Genomic DNA, 15,970 nt, shown 5'->3' on the forward strand with positions numbered 1-15,970 from the left:
CCATTAACCTTTAAAGTAAATTTAGGCATAAAAAGGCATTGTTTTATAGATGTTATTTCAAATTTAATGATTTTTTACTTTTTTATTTTTTTTTAAAATCACAATATTTTCAGCATTACATACTTCAATAGAATTTCTTTCCCCCACATTTTATCTGATTAACTTTCTTTTGTGTTAAAAAAAAGATAAAAACATTCAACATTCAAGTTTTTATTAGCATTTGCAACACACAACCAACTCTATATCTCTTTAAGACTGTTTATGTAGTCCATAGTCATTACTTTCTCTTATCATATAGCATCACAATGGAGTACCCTTCAGTGACAAAGACTAAATAAATGTTCATGTTTTACCATTAACGTGATGTTTTTATTGCTTGTTGACACAAGATCAACACATTTTAAGCAGATATGGCAAATATCACACATGAACAAATCACTGGGCAGATCAATATAAGAATGAATTATGTCAGAGTGGCATTATTATATATGCCATTTACTGTCCTGTAAGAGAAAATAGCTTTAATGACTTTCCCTGAGTGGGCTTAGTACCCCTAGAAGAGGATTAAATGTTCAATAGTTCTGTGACATAAATAAGCACAGTTCACCAAGCACAGGAAACATGAAGCAGTCTACAAGCTACATCAAACACAGCATTTGTCTGAACTGGTTGTTGTTCCGCCCACTGACAGGGAACTGAAACAGTGAGGCTTGACTTGACACAAAAGACACTCAGCTTCTTTGGAAACAGCTTTTCTGAAACTAGATGCTTTTTAATTGATATTAAAATACTTTTAGTGGCAAACAGACACCACTGCTCACAACTGTTAAGCCTTCAGTCTACATCAAGACGACATGGGGATCAGCGCTCTCCGCATCAAACTGTGTGAGTACTTTCTCTATTTCTACATTATTATAAAATATAGGTTATTCATTCTGATTAAAAATATGACAGTTTACTTTGTTTTACATTTTAGATTAGAAAAGTAGGCTATTGGCAGCACGGTGGTTAGCACTGTTGCCGCACAGCAAGAAGGTCCTGAGTTCAATTCCAACATCAGGCCGGGGTCTTTCTGTGTGGAGTTTGCATGTTCTCCCCGTGTTTGCGTGGGTTCTCTCCGGGTACTCCGGCTTCCTCCCACCGTCCAAAGACATGCAGCTTGTGGGGATAGGTTAATTGGAAAATCCAAATTGCCACTAGGTGTGAATGTGCGATTGAATGTGAGCGCGAATGGTTGTCTGTCCCTCTGTGTTAGCCCTGTGACAGACTGGCGACCTGTCCAGGGTGTACCCCGCCTTTCGCCCTATGACAGCTGGGATAGGCTCCAGCGCCCCCCGCGACCCTGAAAAGGATAAGCGAATGGATGGATGGATGGAAAAGTAGGCTATTGTATTTTTGTGGACATATAACATGCAATAATACTTTTGAACTTTTAGTTCATTTAAAAATTTTACAGTGCATGTTTTAGTTAATCTGTACCTCTTTAATCTCTCTTCAGTGATGGCCATCATGATTCATCTGGATGTGCAGGATCAGAAAGTTGGTGAGTACTAACGGTTTGATTTTTTGATATCAAAGTTCACATTTTTGGATAAATAAGGAATTTAGCAGAAAAACTGAGAGAAAGAACTGTTTCTGTGATATTTGTTATTGTTTTATTACTGTTTTATTTGTTCACTGTTTAAGTGCAGTATGGCAGTTTTAGTAGTAAAACTTAGTAAACTGAGTCTTTCTTTTTTCTTTGTTTCAGATGCAGTTTCTCTTCATGTTGTTCCAAACAGATTGCAGTTCTTTGAATATGAATCAGTGACATTTTATTGTGAAGGGGTCGATTATTGTGAAGTTTTGCATAAATTCAAAGGAAAAATAAAATCATGTAGTAAAACTAATAAGATGACACCAACAGGATCATCCTGCTCCATTCAAACTGTTTATGCAGACAACAGTGGAGAGTACTGGTATGAGCTTGAAGGAGGGAGAAGAAGCAACATTATCAACCTCTCTGTCACTGGTAGCTTTGAATAAACAAAACTTTTATGACATTCATTTTAATAGAATTTAATTTCATGTATTTAATTATCAAATGCATCTCATTTAGCTGGTCCTGTGATCCTGGAGAGTCCTGCTGTTCCTGTGTTGATGGAAGAAACTGTGACTCTGAGCTGCAGAAACAAAACTCATTCCTCCAACTTTAAGGCTGAGTTCTACAAAAATAGACGCTCCATCCATAAAACCTCCACAGGAAACATGACCATCCAGAGAGTTTCCAAGTCAGATGAAGGACATTACAAGTGTAGCATCTCGGGAGCTGGGGAATCACCAGACAGCTGGCTGAACATCACAGGTGAGACACTGAGATGTTTTAAGATAAGATTTAGACATACATATTATATGAATGACAGTTGATTTGGGGGAGGCTGTTGCTCAGGAGGTAAGAGCAGGTTATCTGCTGATCGGAAGGTTGGTGGTTTCATTCCTCCCTCCCACAGTCTGTTTTTAAGTAGATCTTCGATGCATGCTTCGGAGTATGAATGGGTGTGAATGTGTGTGTGTACATGTTTTGAATACTGATAACTTTCCAGCTTCCAAACCTAAAATGCAGATTTTAATAACTAAAACAGGTGTGTGGTGTTTTAGAAGCTTTAATTTCATTGGAAAGATTTTTAATGTCATTATGAAGAGCGAAAATTAACTTTTGATGGTTTACCATTCTTGTCTCATTTAAACCTTCCTGTTTTTTCTAACCACCATTTAGAGTCTCAAAATAAAAAATCCAAATCTAATCCAGACGAAGAGGCGTGCCATTTTTCCTCTGCTGCCACACGGATCATTTCTACCATTTTAGTTAGTGCCCTGTTGGTGGTAGTGGGACTGTATCACATTTGCAAAGCTTGCTGTAAGAGAGGTAATGACAATTATTATTATTTCTATTATTATTTTTTAAAAAACTTTAAACAACTTTTTAAAAAATAAAAGTGAATGTCATAAACTAATTGGCTTGAACTAAAAAAAAACATTTATACCTTTTATATGTGTTTAAAAAGCAAATTAAAAATTATTTTGTCATTTATTCCTTTAATCTTCATAGAGGCCGACACAGTGGATGCAGGCAAAGCAACACCTGCTGCTGTAAGAGAGACGGAGGGTTCTTTACTCAGCAACAGTAGCACAAAATTACTTCTGTCAAAAGGATTTTTTTTCTCTTGTGGTGTTGTCTGTATCTTTGTTAGACGTGTATGTAATATTTTTGTATGTAATATATAGATGCGAGTGATAATTTGAGCATCCAAAACTTACGCCCCAAATGGAAACCACTTAGAAACAATTTTAAACCTCTTCTTTTAGACACGAACTGTGTCTCATACGTCTCAAAATGTGAAGTTCATCTTCAGACATCCATTCTGTTTCAAAATTAACTTTAAACGTAATTAGTGTTTTTTAACAATAACATTCAGTGACTAGCATTAACTGTCTCATAAAGTACACTACTGCAGGAGAAGAAAATGCAAAATAATAATTTTACCATTTGACAACACAAACAACAAAGTAATATATAATGGAGTAGTATAGTACAAGACATTAAAAAAGCTAACAAAAAATGTTTAGAGCTGTAAAGTGTAATATCTTGGTTTTGTGCAAAGGCAGGATCAAAAGTAGCGCAACTGATATTGTTGTCAAATTATCAGGCAAGCAGCAAAAATTCAATTTGAAAAGGAAGTTTTTAGTTAGCTCAGTGTTCCGTATGCCATCGCCTTACATAACAGGCCCATCTAGGAATGACATCGATTTTCTTTCTAAAATTGAATTTCAGATTTTCCCCAAAATGTTAATGAATACATTAAAAAACAAACAGGAATCATTATCACTAATATTGCTGTGCTTATTATCGCCACTATCCTGCTTCATTACTATATTACTATATGAATAATATAGCAACATATTACTATTACTTCCTTATTATATGAAGATGCATTGACCTGTATCTACTAACAATTAGGCTTTGGTGATGCTCAACTACAAGGTAATATTAATTGTGATAAAAAGGCATGCCCATGATAGCGGAGATAAGAGATGGACGCAAAATGCAGGCACCGGCTTGATGCGAGTGAGTGTTCATTTACAAAGGTGAGGACACAAACAGAAGTGGGCATGGCACAAACAGAAACTAAGGGAAACCTGAACTGGAAAAACTAAGGAACAACAAACCAAACTAACAAACCTGAAATGCAAGAGACAGAGAGTAGAGATGCAGGGAAACATGGAGAATGAAATGCATGAATACACAGACGGACCAACAGGAAGCAAAGGCAAATACACAATATAGACGCAGGTGAACCTACTTGGGCAAAGGACACAGACCTTTAAAGTAAAACAGGAAACCCACAGACTGAACTTACAGACGCAGACTCAGTGACAAAAAACAGAGGGAGCACAGAGTACAGGGACCAGAGTGACATGAGGAGCAGAGGAAACCAAAACCTAAGAACTAGAAACAGAAACCAAACCAAACCGGAATACTAACAAACGTGAACCAAGAAGAAACCACAGACTAAGAAACATAATACTACAAAATCAAAAACTGGGTCACAGAACTAGGAACGTGACAATCAGAAACATCACCAAGTAAGTGTTAATGAACTAAGAAGAATTTGTGTTTTTTTATTTAAAATTTCTTGTCTACCAATTTATTTAATTGTAGCATTCGTCCGAGGAGAAGCAGGAACCAGCAGAGCAATGTCTTCAGCAGGTCCCCAGCAACCCGTAGCAGTGGATTCCTTCTATTCTACTAAACAAAAGGTAAAACTATGGACACGGATGCCTTATGTGCTGCATTAAGGCATCCGTTAAGGATTGGTAAAATTGACAACTTCATACATGGAATATTTATACTTTTTCACACATATAACACTGCTAGATTTGCATATGTAAAACTCTGATTTCACTAATGTTTCACACTGAACATATTTTTTGGGAACTCCTCAAAGACCTGAATATTGGCGTGGAATATGCACCATAGTCATTCTTTTTTCTATTCTATGTTTTACATGTATGAGCAAAGATGGTGGCGTGCACAGATGCAGCGGCTCACTGCTCCTCACGTTTGGTGCTTTGTTTTTTACTTTTTATACGGATATATGTGTGGGTGCATGTGTTTTCTATTACTATACATTGAGTAGTCAACTTACAGTCGTCAAGACCTTCTGAATTTGGAATTAGTCTGACATAATATTCATTGCGTAGCATGTCACCAATTCCACGGCATTCCAGAAGAAATAATAAGAACTCCAGGGTCTTCCCAGCGGCAAGCCAAAGAAGAAATGTAAACAAAGAAGGCAAAAGTTTGTCTGCAGGGTAAGCCTGCTAGTATGGCTAACAAAACAACGATTTAAGCCACTGCTTCCAAGTATCTTTCTCTCAAACGTCAGGCCCATAACCAACAAAAGTATGTACAGGACAGCAGCATTGTACAGAGACTTGGCGGCAGTCATTAATTCTGGATTCGGCTATTGAGCTTGCAGGTTCCAGTTCCGAAACAGTCCTAGGGGGGTGCAGTTAGCCACTACTTCTACCTTGCTAGGGTCTGTGGAAACACCCTGATCAGAGATGACGTGGCCCAAGTAGCAAACCTCCCGCTAGAAAAAGGCAGGTTTACCAAACTTTGCTTTTAAACTTTTAAACCTCCAGCTGGAGCTGACCTAGCACTACATACAGTCGCTCAAGACGTTGCTGTACTGTTGATGAGAAGATTACAATGCCATCAAGATAGAGAAGCAGAGACTGGCATTGTTGATCACCAAAAATGCATAGCTTTAGTTTCTGGAAGGTGCTAGGTGCATTAAAGAGCCCAAACGGCATTCGGTTCCATTCAAATAACCCAAAGGGAGTGCAGAACGCAGTCTTGGGTCTATCCTCTTCCGTAACTGGGACTTGATTCAATCAATCAATCAATCAATCTTTATTTATAAAGCACTTTTCATACAGAGAAAATGTAGCACAAAGTGCTTTACATAGTTAAAAGCAGCCCACCCCACCCTCCAACTCACTCCCCACACTCTCAATACACATATATCCCCCCACCCACACACACATACACACACGCGCACACTTAAAGAGTAAAAATTGGGCTGGGCTCGCATGAGCCAAGTGAGGAAACACTATAACAGGGAGCCGTCTGCACCGGGAGCCGGTCACAGACCGCAGCCTCCAGGCTGGGCACACAGCAGGAGGGAGGCAAAGGAGCCCCCCAGCCAGGCTGAGAGGACCCCAGAGACCCAGCAGCCACGGTCAATAACAGCCCCGGTGCAGAGAGCGCCCTCCGAGGAAACACTGGAGATATGACGCAATACAATATATATAGGGTAAAATGATAAAATAAATAAGAACAGGATACAATATAAATATAAATAGAATAAGAAGATTAAAAAATGAATAAGAATAAAATCAAACAAATATTAGGTAAATCCTAAATTAATAATAGAATAACAGGATAGAATAAATAAGCATAAAGTAAATAAACGCTAAGTAAAAGCTAAATTAAAAAGGTGGGTCTTGAGCCTGTTCTTGAAACTAACCACTGGCTAAATCCATGGTGGAAAATCAACAGGCACCAGTCAGAGCATCTAGGGATTCCTCAATGTGCAGCAGGTGGAATGCATCTATCCTCGTTTTGCACGGGCTGCCACCCCGAGCAGTCATGTCATGGGAGATCAAGTTAGTGCAACCCAAGTCAGTCTCTTAAGCAGAAAAGACAGAGCTGTATTTCTTAAGGAGAGACCTCACCTACTCCTGTTCCTTTGCTGACAGTTTAGACAAATCAATTCCTTGAATCTGATCCAATTATCACTGATCTTATTATTATTTATTATTATTATTACTAACATCATGGCACTTTTGTAGTGCATGGACATGGAGCTTAGGGGCCTCTGTGACAGAGCCCAGACTAAACAATGCTTCACCATGTTGCCCAAAAAGCTTGTGGTAACATTTCCAAATAACATTCATCCCTAATGCACCTGGAGGATCTTTAACGATCAACATGCCATACTGTGTACCTGTGATATTGGTCTTCCTTCTACCACCTACCGCTGGTTTAGAGACTTCCTCTCAGACTATGTAGAGAGAGTTAGAGAGGAGCCCTATCTTTCCCCAGCCCTCAGTACACCACCTTGTAGTGAGTCAGGGTTAAGGCTAAGTCCCCTACTGTACGCTCTGTACACACATGACTGTGTTCATTCCCACCCAGACAACACAGTCGTTAAGTTGATACCACCATGGTGGAGATCATCTCTGGGGGAGACGAGACGGCAAACAGAGCTGAAGGTTAGACACTGTCAGACTGTTGTGTAGACAACAACCTGGACCTCAATATCACCAAGAAAAAAAAATTGGTAGTCGACTTCAGAAGGTGGAAGTATTCACTGCAGCTTTTAAGCATCAACAGAGAGTGTGTGTTAAGGGTGTCCAGTTTTAAGTTCCTGGGTGTGCACATAGACACAGACCTCCAAAGGAGCTCAAACACCTCAGTGGTTTTAAAGAAGGCCCAACAGCGTCTCCACTTTCTGAGAATCCTCAGAAAAATGGACCTGAAGAAGGAGCTGCTGATCGTCTTCTACCGCTGCTCCATTGAAAGTGTACTGACATATTGCATCGGTGTGTGGTTCTCCAGCACACAAAAAAGCACTTGAGACAGTCATTACTATGGACCCCAAAAATAATTGGACATCCTCTTCCCTACCTGAAGGACCTGTACAGCACTAATTGTCTCAAGAGGGCACGCAGCATCCTACTGGACTGTACACACCCAGGACACCGGGTTTAAGCTGGTGCTGTCTGGCAGGAGATTAAGGCTGCTGAGGTCTCAGACGAAGACACTCACAACAACAATAATAATACACAACAATACACATGCACTTCTTCTTCTTTTAAATAAAGTTACTGTGTTGTGTTGTGTTGCGTTGTGTTGTGTCATGTTGTGCCATGTTGTATGTAGTGCCAACTTGGGACAATATTCCAGTTTCATTGTACTATTCTACTATGTATGATTGTGCAATGACAATAAAGAGTTTTCTTGTCATCTATCTTACATTTTTTCTTCTACACTTATTTTGTGTGTCTCACAGGTTGCAGAGAGAGAGAGAGCTGAAGAAATAATCACATCTGAGGGAGAGTGAAAACAAAAATATAACTCAGTTTTATCACATATTGTTCTAGTAATTAACCAAGTTGTACATTGTCATCTCAGTTTTGTCTACATGTCTATAAATTGTTATATGTTTTCTTTTTTCAGATACAGCTATTTGCCATTACTGTGTGGTCATAAGTATATATAAACCTTTGCTTGAATACAAGCAAAGGTACCAGTGTGATATTTAGAAGTTGAAGTTTAAACAAAGTGTTCGATCATTCCATTTTTACACATGTATGTATGAATAAGTATATATGCTGTTAAAATAAAAGTGCTGGTGCAGCTTTTAAAAACACCCATTGTGGTCAACTGCTAATGTCAAAGTGTCACATTACTTATTACACAACAGACACACTGAGGTTGTGGTCAGCAATGAAATATAACTACCAAGTCTGATACTGAGCACGACTTTAACTGACTTCAAGTTAAAGTCTATTAGAGACACCACTTATTTTGTCTGGGTATACACAGACAAAATAAGTGGTGTCTTATTTCATTCTAAAAACTATCTTAAATAAAGAAAATGATCTGAATTGCTACCTTACATTTGTTCATTTGTGAAAAGCATAAATCAGGAGCTCTATATTTGCAATTTTGTGCAAATATAATGTGTCTTCAATTTAAAGATATAATTAATGCATTTATAAATTAATTAATGTGCAATTAATTTAAAAAAAGCCACATGCTCTACATACATTAATGCAAGTAGGCGAATAGAGTTGATTTTTTTTTAGCTTTAATCTCAGCTGTTGGCAGTAGTCAAAAATAAAAATGTCTCTATTGTGGCGAGCTCAGACAAGGAGGAGACAGAGGTATCGTTTGGTCTTGCTTCCCGTGAGCCAGCCAGGGAGCACAGCCGTTTATTAACATTTGCAGAAGAACACTGCCGCTAGCTAACTGCTCAGCGCGGCAACAACAACAACACACAGGGCACCCTCTGACCCCGGAAGGACACACCGTCGCAGCGAGAAGGCGTCACTCATCACTATGGCAACATAAACAAAACAGAACCCCGGACAGCCCTGACCCGCTACAATATTACTATATATATATATATATAATAGTATTATTTTAGGTTAGTGTGACAGAGGTAAAGAAAACTCTGATATTACTTTCGTTATCTGTCCCTTCACTCCCACTGTTTTTCATTCATCCAATGAATATAGACTTTCTTCTAGACCCATTTACTACTGCTCAGCCTAGGCTGATACTCACCCACAAGGTGAGCCTGGTTGTGATTAAAAGCTATTTAATGGTGGCATTGAGATTAAGCAACAGGAGACACATTAGCAACTTGAAAGAATCATCGATGCGCTCCCTGATGCAGCTGGTCACAGATGATCTGTACTCCTACCAAGTTGGTGTGGTTCAGTTCTCTTTTTCACTGTAGGGTCCCTTCATTCTTAACATATCTGTATTGACCTGAGTGTAAATTCGGGAGCTTAATGTGTATTGTACAAGCACACACCCTTCAGGGCAAAGCTATGCCCACAAACGGCAGCGTAGAAAATCCAGGCAGCTTCTCAGTGTCTGAGCAACCAATCAAAGAGCTCTTTACATCGCACTACATGGCTAGTTTGTATTGCTTTGGGATTTCAGAAATGAGATAGCTAAAGAGTAGTTAATCCAATAGCTAATATAATTTTAATGTCAGAACTAAATCTTTGACTTTTTAAAATCATTGAGTTATTTATCTTTTTAAAATGTGTTTTAAAAATGATTTTTAATTTTGAAATTAGAAACTGTTTTTTGAAATGAGGTTTTTATTGAGAGTTTATTTCTTTTTTTTTTGTGAAATTCATTTTCAAAAGTATTTATTTATGTATTAATAATTCATTTTGAAAAATAGTGTTTTTATTTAAAATTGAATTATTAAGCATTTTGAGTTTGCATGTGTTTTTGTCATTTTGAATTATGATTTATGTTTAAATCCACTTTGTTAGTCATGAGTTTATAGTGCCGAGATTGTTCTGTTTTGCTTTTGATTATTAGATTCCCTCTTGTGTTGTTCTTACTTCCCACGTGTTTCACTCTGTTCCCCCCTGCTTGTCATGTTTATCTTTGTTTTTGGGTTTATCTGCACCTCTGTGCGTGTTCCCATTACTTCCTGTTTTACTTTGGTAGTGACTGTGTGTGTCTGTGAATATGGTGTCTGTGTGCACCATGTTTTGGTTGGCTTCTCTTACTTTGAATGTACCTTGTCTCATGTATTATGATTAGCTTTGCCTTCTCTGCCTCGTGTGTAATTTGCCCCAGCAGTGTTCCCCATGTGTTTCATGTTCCCTCATCATTCCCTGTGTCTTTAAAGCCTTTTGTTTTCTTCTGTCCAGTGTTGAAATCTCTCTCCAGGCTTTGTGAGGCTCTCTGTGAAAAGTCTAATTGATTTTGCTTTCAGATTTTAGTTGCAGTTTTTTTCTTTACTTGGACATAATCAAGTGAAAATATACTGTAAAGATAAAGTAAAAAACAAAAACATCTTAATAATTACTAATGAAGTTGGTTACCAGAAGGAAAATGGTGGCCACTTGCAGAACCTGGCAGGGTAGAATATTTATCATTTTATATAAATATAACATACAATGTTAATTTCAGCTACCAGTAACAATCAGAATCACAATGTCTTTATTGTCATTGTCACAGGTACAACGAATGTAGAAGTGGTCTCCAACCAGTGCATCATCCGTAAAAATAAAAAAATGTCAATACAATCAATAAAATAAAATACTTAAAGTACTAATAAGAATAATCTTACTGTATGTACAAATATTTACATACATTCCCACACACATGCCTCAGTCAGTGCATAGATCATTTCAAGGGTAGCGTGATGGCCATTTTTTGGCAGGCAACAAGGCGGCTGGGAACAGCGAGTGCCAAACTATCTCGAGCCATCAGAGCAGCAAAGCGCACACATTGCAGAAGAATGTACATTAACTTCCAGGACACCAGTGATGCATGGCACATGTGGCAGGGCATCCAGGGCATCCAGGCCATCACCAACTACAGGAAGACGACACCTGCCTGCAAGGGTGACTCTTTCCTACTAGATGTGTTGAACAACTTCAATGCATGGTTTGACGCTCAGAATGACCTTGGTGAGAAGGTCCACCCCGTCTCACAACAACCAGGTTCTGTGTCTGACCTAGGCTAATGTAAGGAAAACTCTTCGTTACCCCACAGAAAGCTGCTGGTCCAGATAACATCCCTGGAAGAGTGTTCAGAGAACGCGCAGACCAGCTGACAGATGTCCTCACTGACATCTTCAGCCTCTCCGTGAGCACTGCTGTCGTCCCAACATGCCTCACGGTCACCACTATCATTCCTGTACCAAAGAAGTCCTCAGTGTCCTGCCTGAGGCGACTACCATCCTTTGCACTCACACCGATCATGATGAAGTGCTTTGAGAGGCTCATCATGAAGCACATTAAGACCTGGCTGCCACCCACACTGGACCAATTGCAGTTCGCCTATCGCCCAAACTGCAGATGAAGCCATCGCCACCACCCTACATTTTGCCCTCACCCACCTGGACAATAAAGACACATATGTATGAATGCTGTTCACAGACTTCAATTGAGCACTCAGTGCAATCATTCCTCAGCATCTGATGAGAAAACTGAGCCTGCTGGGCCTGAACACCTCTCTCTACAATTGGATCCCGGATTTTATGACTAAGATACTGAGAGACAGTCCAGATCATTAACAGCATCTCCAACACCATCACACTGAGCACTGGAGCCCCTAAGGTCTGTGTGATCATCCCACTGCTGTTCACTCTGTTGACTCACAACTGTGCACCAATGCCCAGTTTGAACCACCTCATTAAGTTTGACACAACTGTGGTGGGTCTCATCAGCAAGGATGATGAGTCAGAATACAAAGGGGAGATGCAACAGCTAATGGATTATTTTAGAGTCAGCAACCTGTCTATAAATGTGGACTAAACAAAAGAGATTATTGTTGACTTCAGGAGAGCATGGAGAGAGCACTGTCTACTTAACATTGATGTATCCTCTGTGGAGGTCATCAAGAGCACCAAATTCTTTGGATTCCACCTGGCGGAGAATCTCTCCTGGTCCCTCAACACCAGTTCCATAACTAAGAACACCCAACAGCATCTCTACTGATGCAGAGACTGAGGGAAGCCCATCTCTCACCATCTATTCTCACTACCTTCTACGGAGGGAATATTGAGAGTGTCCTGAGCAGCCGCATCACTGTCTGGTAAGGTAACTGCACCGCATCTGATCGCAATACCGTAGAACTGATAGTGGGAACAGCTGAGAACATAATTGGAGCATCTCCATCCCAGACCCTTAATGAAACCCACTGAATCCGCAAAGCCACCAGCATTGTGGAGAACCCCACACACCCCTAACACACACTCTTCACCCCACTGCTTTCTGGCAAGTGCTACTGGAACATTCAGGCCCTCACTATTAGACTGTGAAACAGTTTAGTCACCCAGGCCATCAGACTCCTGAACATTCAGTGGCTGTACTCACACACACACGCATACCTTCATATGGTATATGTCATATGTAGCACCATGGTCTTGTTTCACTGTGAAGACATGGTTGGAATGAAAATAAAGCCACTTGACTTGACACTAATGCCACCTGGCACTGTACCATCCACTGGACCAGATCTGGGGCACCCTTTTGGTTGTAATGATATTAATAATGGATTGGATTTATATAGCGCTTTTCAAGGCACCCAAAGCGCTTTACAATTCCACTATTCATTCACCCTCACATTCATACACTGGTGGAGGCAAGCTACAGTTGTAGCCACAGCCACCCTGGGGCAGACTGACAGAAGCGAGGCTGCCATGTCGCGCCATCGGCCCCTCTGGCCAACACCAGTAGGTAAGTAGGGTAAAGTGTCTTGCCCAAGGACACAAAGACCAGGACAGAGAGCCCAGGGATCGAACCGGTGACCTTCTGGTTATAGATGCGATTCCCAACCCCCTGAGCCACGGTCGCCCGTTGTGACCAATTAAAGGACTGGTCAAAGCCAGGAATGAAAAAGGAGTAGTAACAACTAGCCCCAAGAACGACTTCATCTCCTTTTTTTTTGTTTTAGCTTTGGGACACAGGCAGGATGCAATGGTTGCTGTTTTATCCATCCAGGTGCGCAGCAGCATGTGAAGCACGTGAATATAGCACCCTGTTCACGAGGTGCAGGAATGTTCAGGGCTCTGAACAAACTGAACAGATGTGTGGCAAATTGATATGAACCACAGGGAGTCCATTTTTTGACATTGAATTCTGCTATAATCCCTTGTTTAAATCCCTTGTTTAAGTCTTGAAACCCCAAGCAGTGCCTAATTGATCATGTCAATATGGACTAAAACATTCAGAGGAATGTTTCTTAAACCACGAGGTATAAAAGTAAATAAAAGTATAAAACGAGGTATAAAACTGCTCTGGAGGCAAAAATTGGTCCAAGATGACACTATCAAGATTTAAAGTATCAAATAAAGCAGTCACTGTATATGATCAATTTAAATCATTTCAAATTGAGTGATTGTTTTTTAACTTTTCATTTTTTAAATCACAATATTTTCAGTTGTAGTGTTACTAAGACTAACAGAATTTGTTTTCCCTACATTTTGATCTTAACCTTCTTCTCTTTTGCAAAAACATACTAAAAATATTTTTCAGTATTTTCCTCACTATTATTTTTTTGCTAGTATTTGTAACAAAAAAGCAAATTCTTATCAAATAGCATCACCACTGAGTACACTTCTGTTAAGTGACGGCTGTGTGCGGACAGGAATAGGACCCAAGGTGCAGACTCCAGAGACAGATGAGAACTCAAAACAACTTTAATATTAAACTCAAAAGTAACATAACTGGGGAAAATCAAAATAAACTTACACCGGCAGACTGACAGAACACACAGCTAAATAAACGGTAGATCGCCACTTGGACACAGAGAAACACAAGGCTTAAATACACAGAGGGAGCAATCAGGGAATGAGTAACAGGAGGGAAACACAGCTGGGGCAAATCAGGCTTAACGAGACCAGGGGAAGAAAAACCAGACAGATTAACATCAGTCATGGACTTTCAAAGTAAAACAGGAAACATAACACAGACTCACAGGCAGGCACTATAACAAAGGGAACAGAGACGTGGGACCAGGGCAGACACAGACACTGACTGGATGCGGGGATACAGCAGACAGGGGAGACAGCAACATGGAGCACAGACAGAAAACCAGAACACTAAAACTCTAGCCAACCCCACCCAGAGAACCTAAACTAAGAATGATCCTAAAACCCATAAAGCAAAGCTAGAATATAATGAAATAACAAAAATCAAAGAACCAAAAACACAAAACACTGGGTCAACGACCCAGGGACCCTAACAACTTCAGTGACAAAGATTAAATAAATGTTGAAATGTTACACTACCATTAAAGTGATGTTTTTATTGATTATTGCCAGTACCATTGTGTATAGTAACATTTACTGTTACTGACTGAAAATATCTTCAGTGTCTCTGGTGATTCCCTGAGTGGGCGAAAGACACCTAGAAGATGTTTCAAATGTTCCCTATCTCAGCAGCGTCCACCAAATTGAGCACAGGAAACAAGAACAAGTCTACAAGCTACATCAAACACAGCATTAGTCTGAACAGGTTTGTTGTTCTGCCCACTGACAGTGAACTGAAACAGTGAGGCTTGACTTGACACATAAGCAACTCAGCTTCTTTAGAACGGCTTTTGTAATGCTAGATAATTGCATTCAGACAAAAAACTAATTAAAATAAAAATATTTTTATCAGCAAAGTGACACCCCTGTTCATTTCAGTTAAGCTACAATTTTCTGTATACAGCAATACGACATGAAGGTCAGTGCTCTCTGCATCACACTGTGTGAGTACTTTCTCTATTTCTACGTTATTCTAATAATAAAATTAGGGTTATTCATGCTGATAAAAATATGAATTGTTTTGTTTTATACTATACTAAGAAGGGTTTTGCATTTTGTTGGACTATGTATGAGATGTAATAATAATTATTATTTTAATTTAACTTTTAAGCTTTTAGTACATTTAGCAAATAATACAGTATGTGTATAGTTACTATGTAGCTCTTTTTGTTCTCACTTCAGTGATGAGCATCATGATTCTGCTGTTTGTACAGTATCAGAAAGTTGGTGAGTACCAGCTGTTTGATCATCTATATCAGTTCATTCATTGTTTAGATGCATTATGGTGGTTTTAGTAGTAGAGTTTAGTAAAACTCTAAACTGATAGTTTTTTACTTTTTTCTTTTTCTTCAGATGCAGTTTTTCTTCGCATCATTCCAAACAGATTGCAGTTCTTTGTATATGAATCACTAACATTTCACTGTGAAGGAGTCGATTACTGTGAAGTTGTGCATAAATTCAGAGGGACAATAAAATCATGTAGGGAAGTTACTGAGACAAGACCAACAGGATCATCCTGCCGTGTTAGAATTGTTTATACAGACAACAGTGGAGAGTACTGGTATGAGCCTGAAGCAGGGAGAAGAAGTAATGTTATCAACCTCTCTGTTACTGGTACTTAAACAAACATTTTATGAAATTTATTTTAATAGAATTTAATATCATGTATTTAATTATCAAATGCATCTCATTTAGCTGGTCCTGTGATCCTGGAGAGTCCTGCTGTCCCTGTATTAATGGAAGAAACGGTGACTCTGAGCTGCAGAAAGAAAATTTCTTCCTCCAACTTTAAAGCTGATTTCTACAAAAATGGACGTCTCATCCATACAAGCGTCACAGGAAAC

General features: G+C 39.3%; 1 protein-coding gene across 5 annotated transcripts; it reads left to right on the forward strand.

The window, feature by feature from the left end:
• Positions 1-746: 746 nt before the first annotated feature.
• Positions 747-8,334, forward strand: LOC309701842 (uncharacterized protein). Of its 5 annotated transcripts, none has more exons than XM_082526127.1 (8): positions 747-885; positions 1,499-1,543; positions 1,751-2,011; positions 2,099-2,344; positions 2,756-2,905; positions 3,089-3,129; positions 4,700-4,797; positions 8,121-8,334. In XM_082526127.1, the coding sequence occupies exons 1-7, from the start codon at positions 855-857 to the stop codon at positions 4,763-4,765; spliced, it is 840 nt and encodes a 279-aa protein (XP_082382253.1). In that variant the 5' UTR covers positions 747-854; the 3' UTR covers positions 4,766-4,797; positions 8,121-8,334. The 5 variants fall into 5 exon arrangements, with proteins under 5 accessions (XP_082382253.1, XP_082382254.1, XP_082382251.1 ...); XM_082526128.1 differs by lacking the exon at positions 8,121-8,334 and adding an exon at positions 7,742-7,834; XM_082526125.1 differs by lacking the exons at positions 4,700-4,797; positions 8,121-8,334 and adding an exon at positions 977-1,379 and having other exon boundaries at positions 3,089-3,981.
• The last annotated feature ends 7,636 nt before the right edge of the window (positions 8,335-15,970 follow it).

The sequence above is a fragment of the Aulonocara stuartgranti genome (genome assembly GCF_965226115.1).
Source record: "Aulonocara stuartgranti genome assembly, chromosome: 3".
Lineage (NCBI taxonomy): Eukaryota > Metazoa > Chordata > Actinopteri > Cichliformes > Cichlidae > Aulonocara > Aulonocara stuartgranti.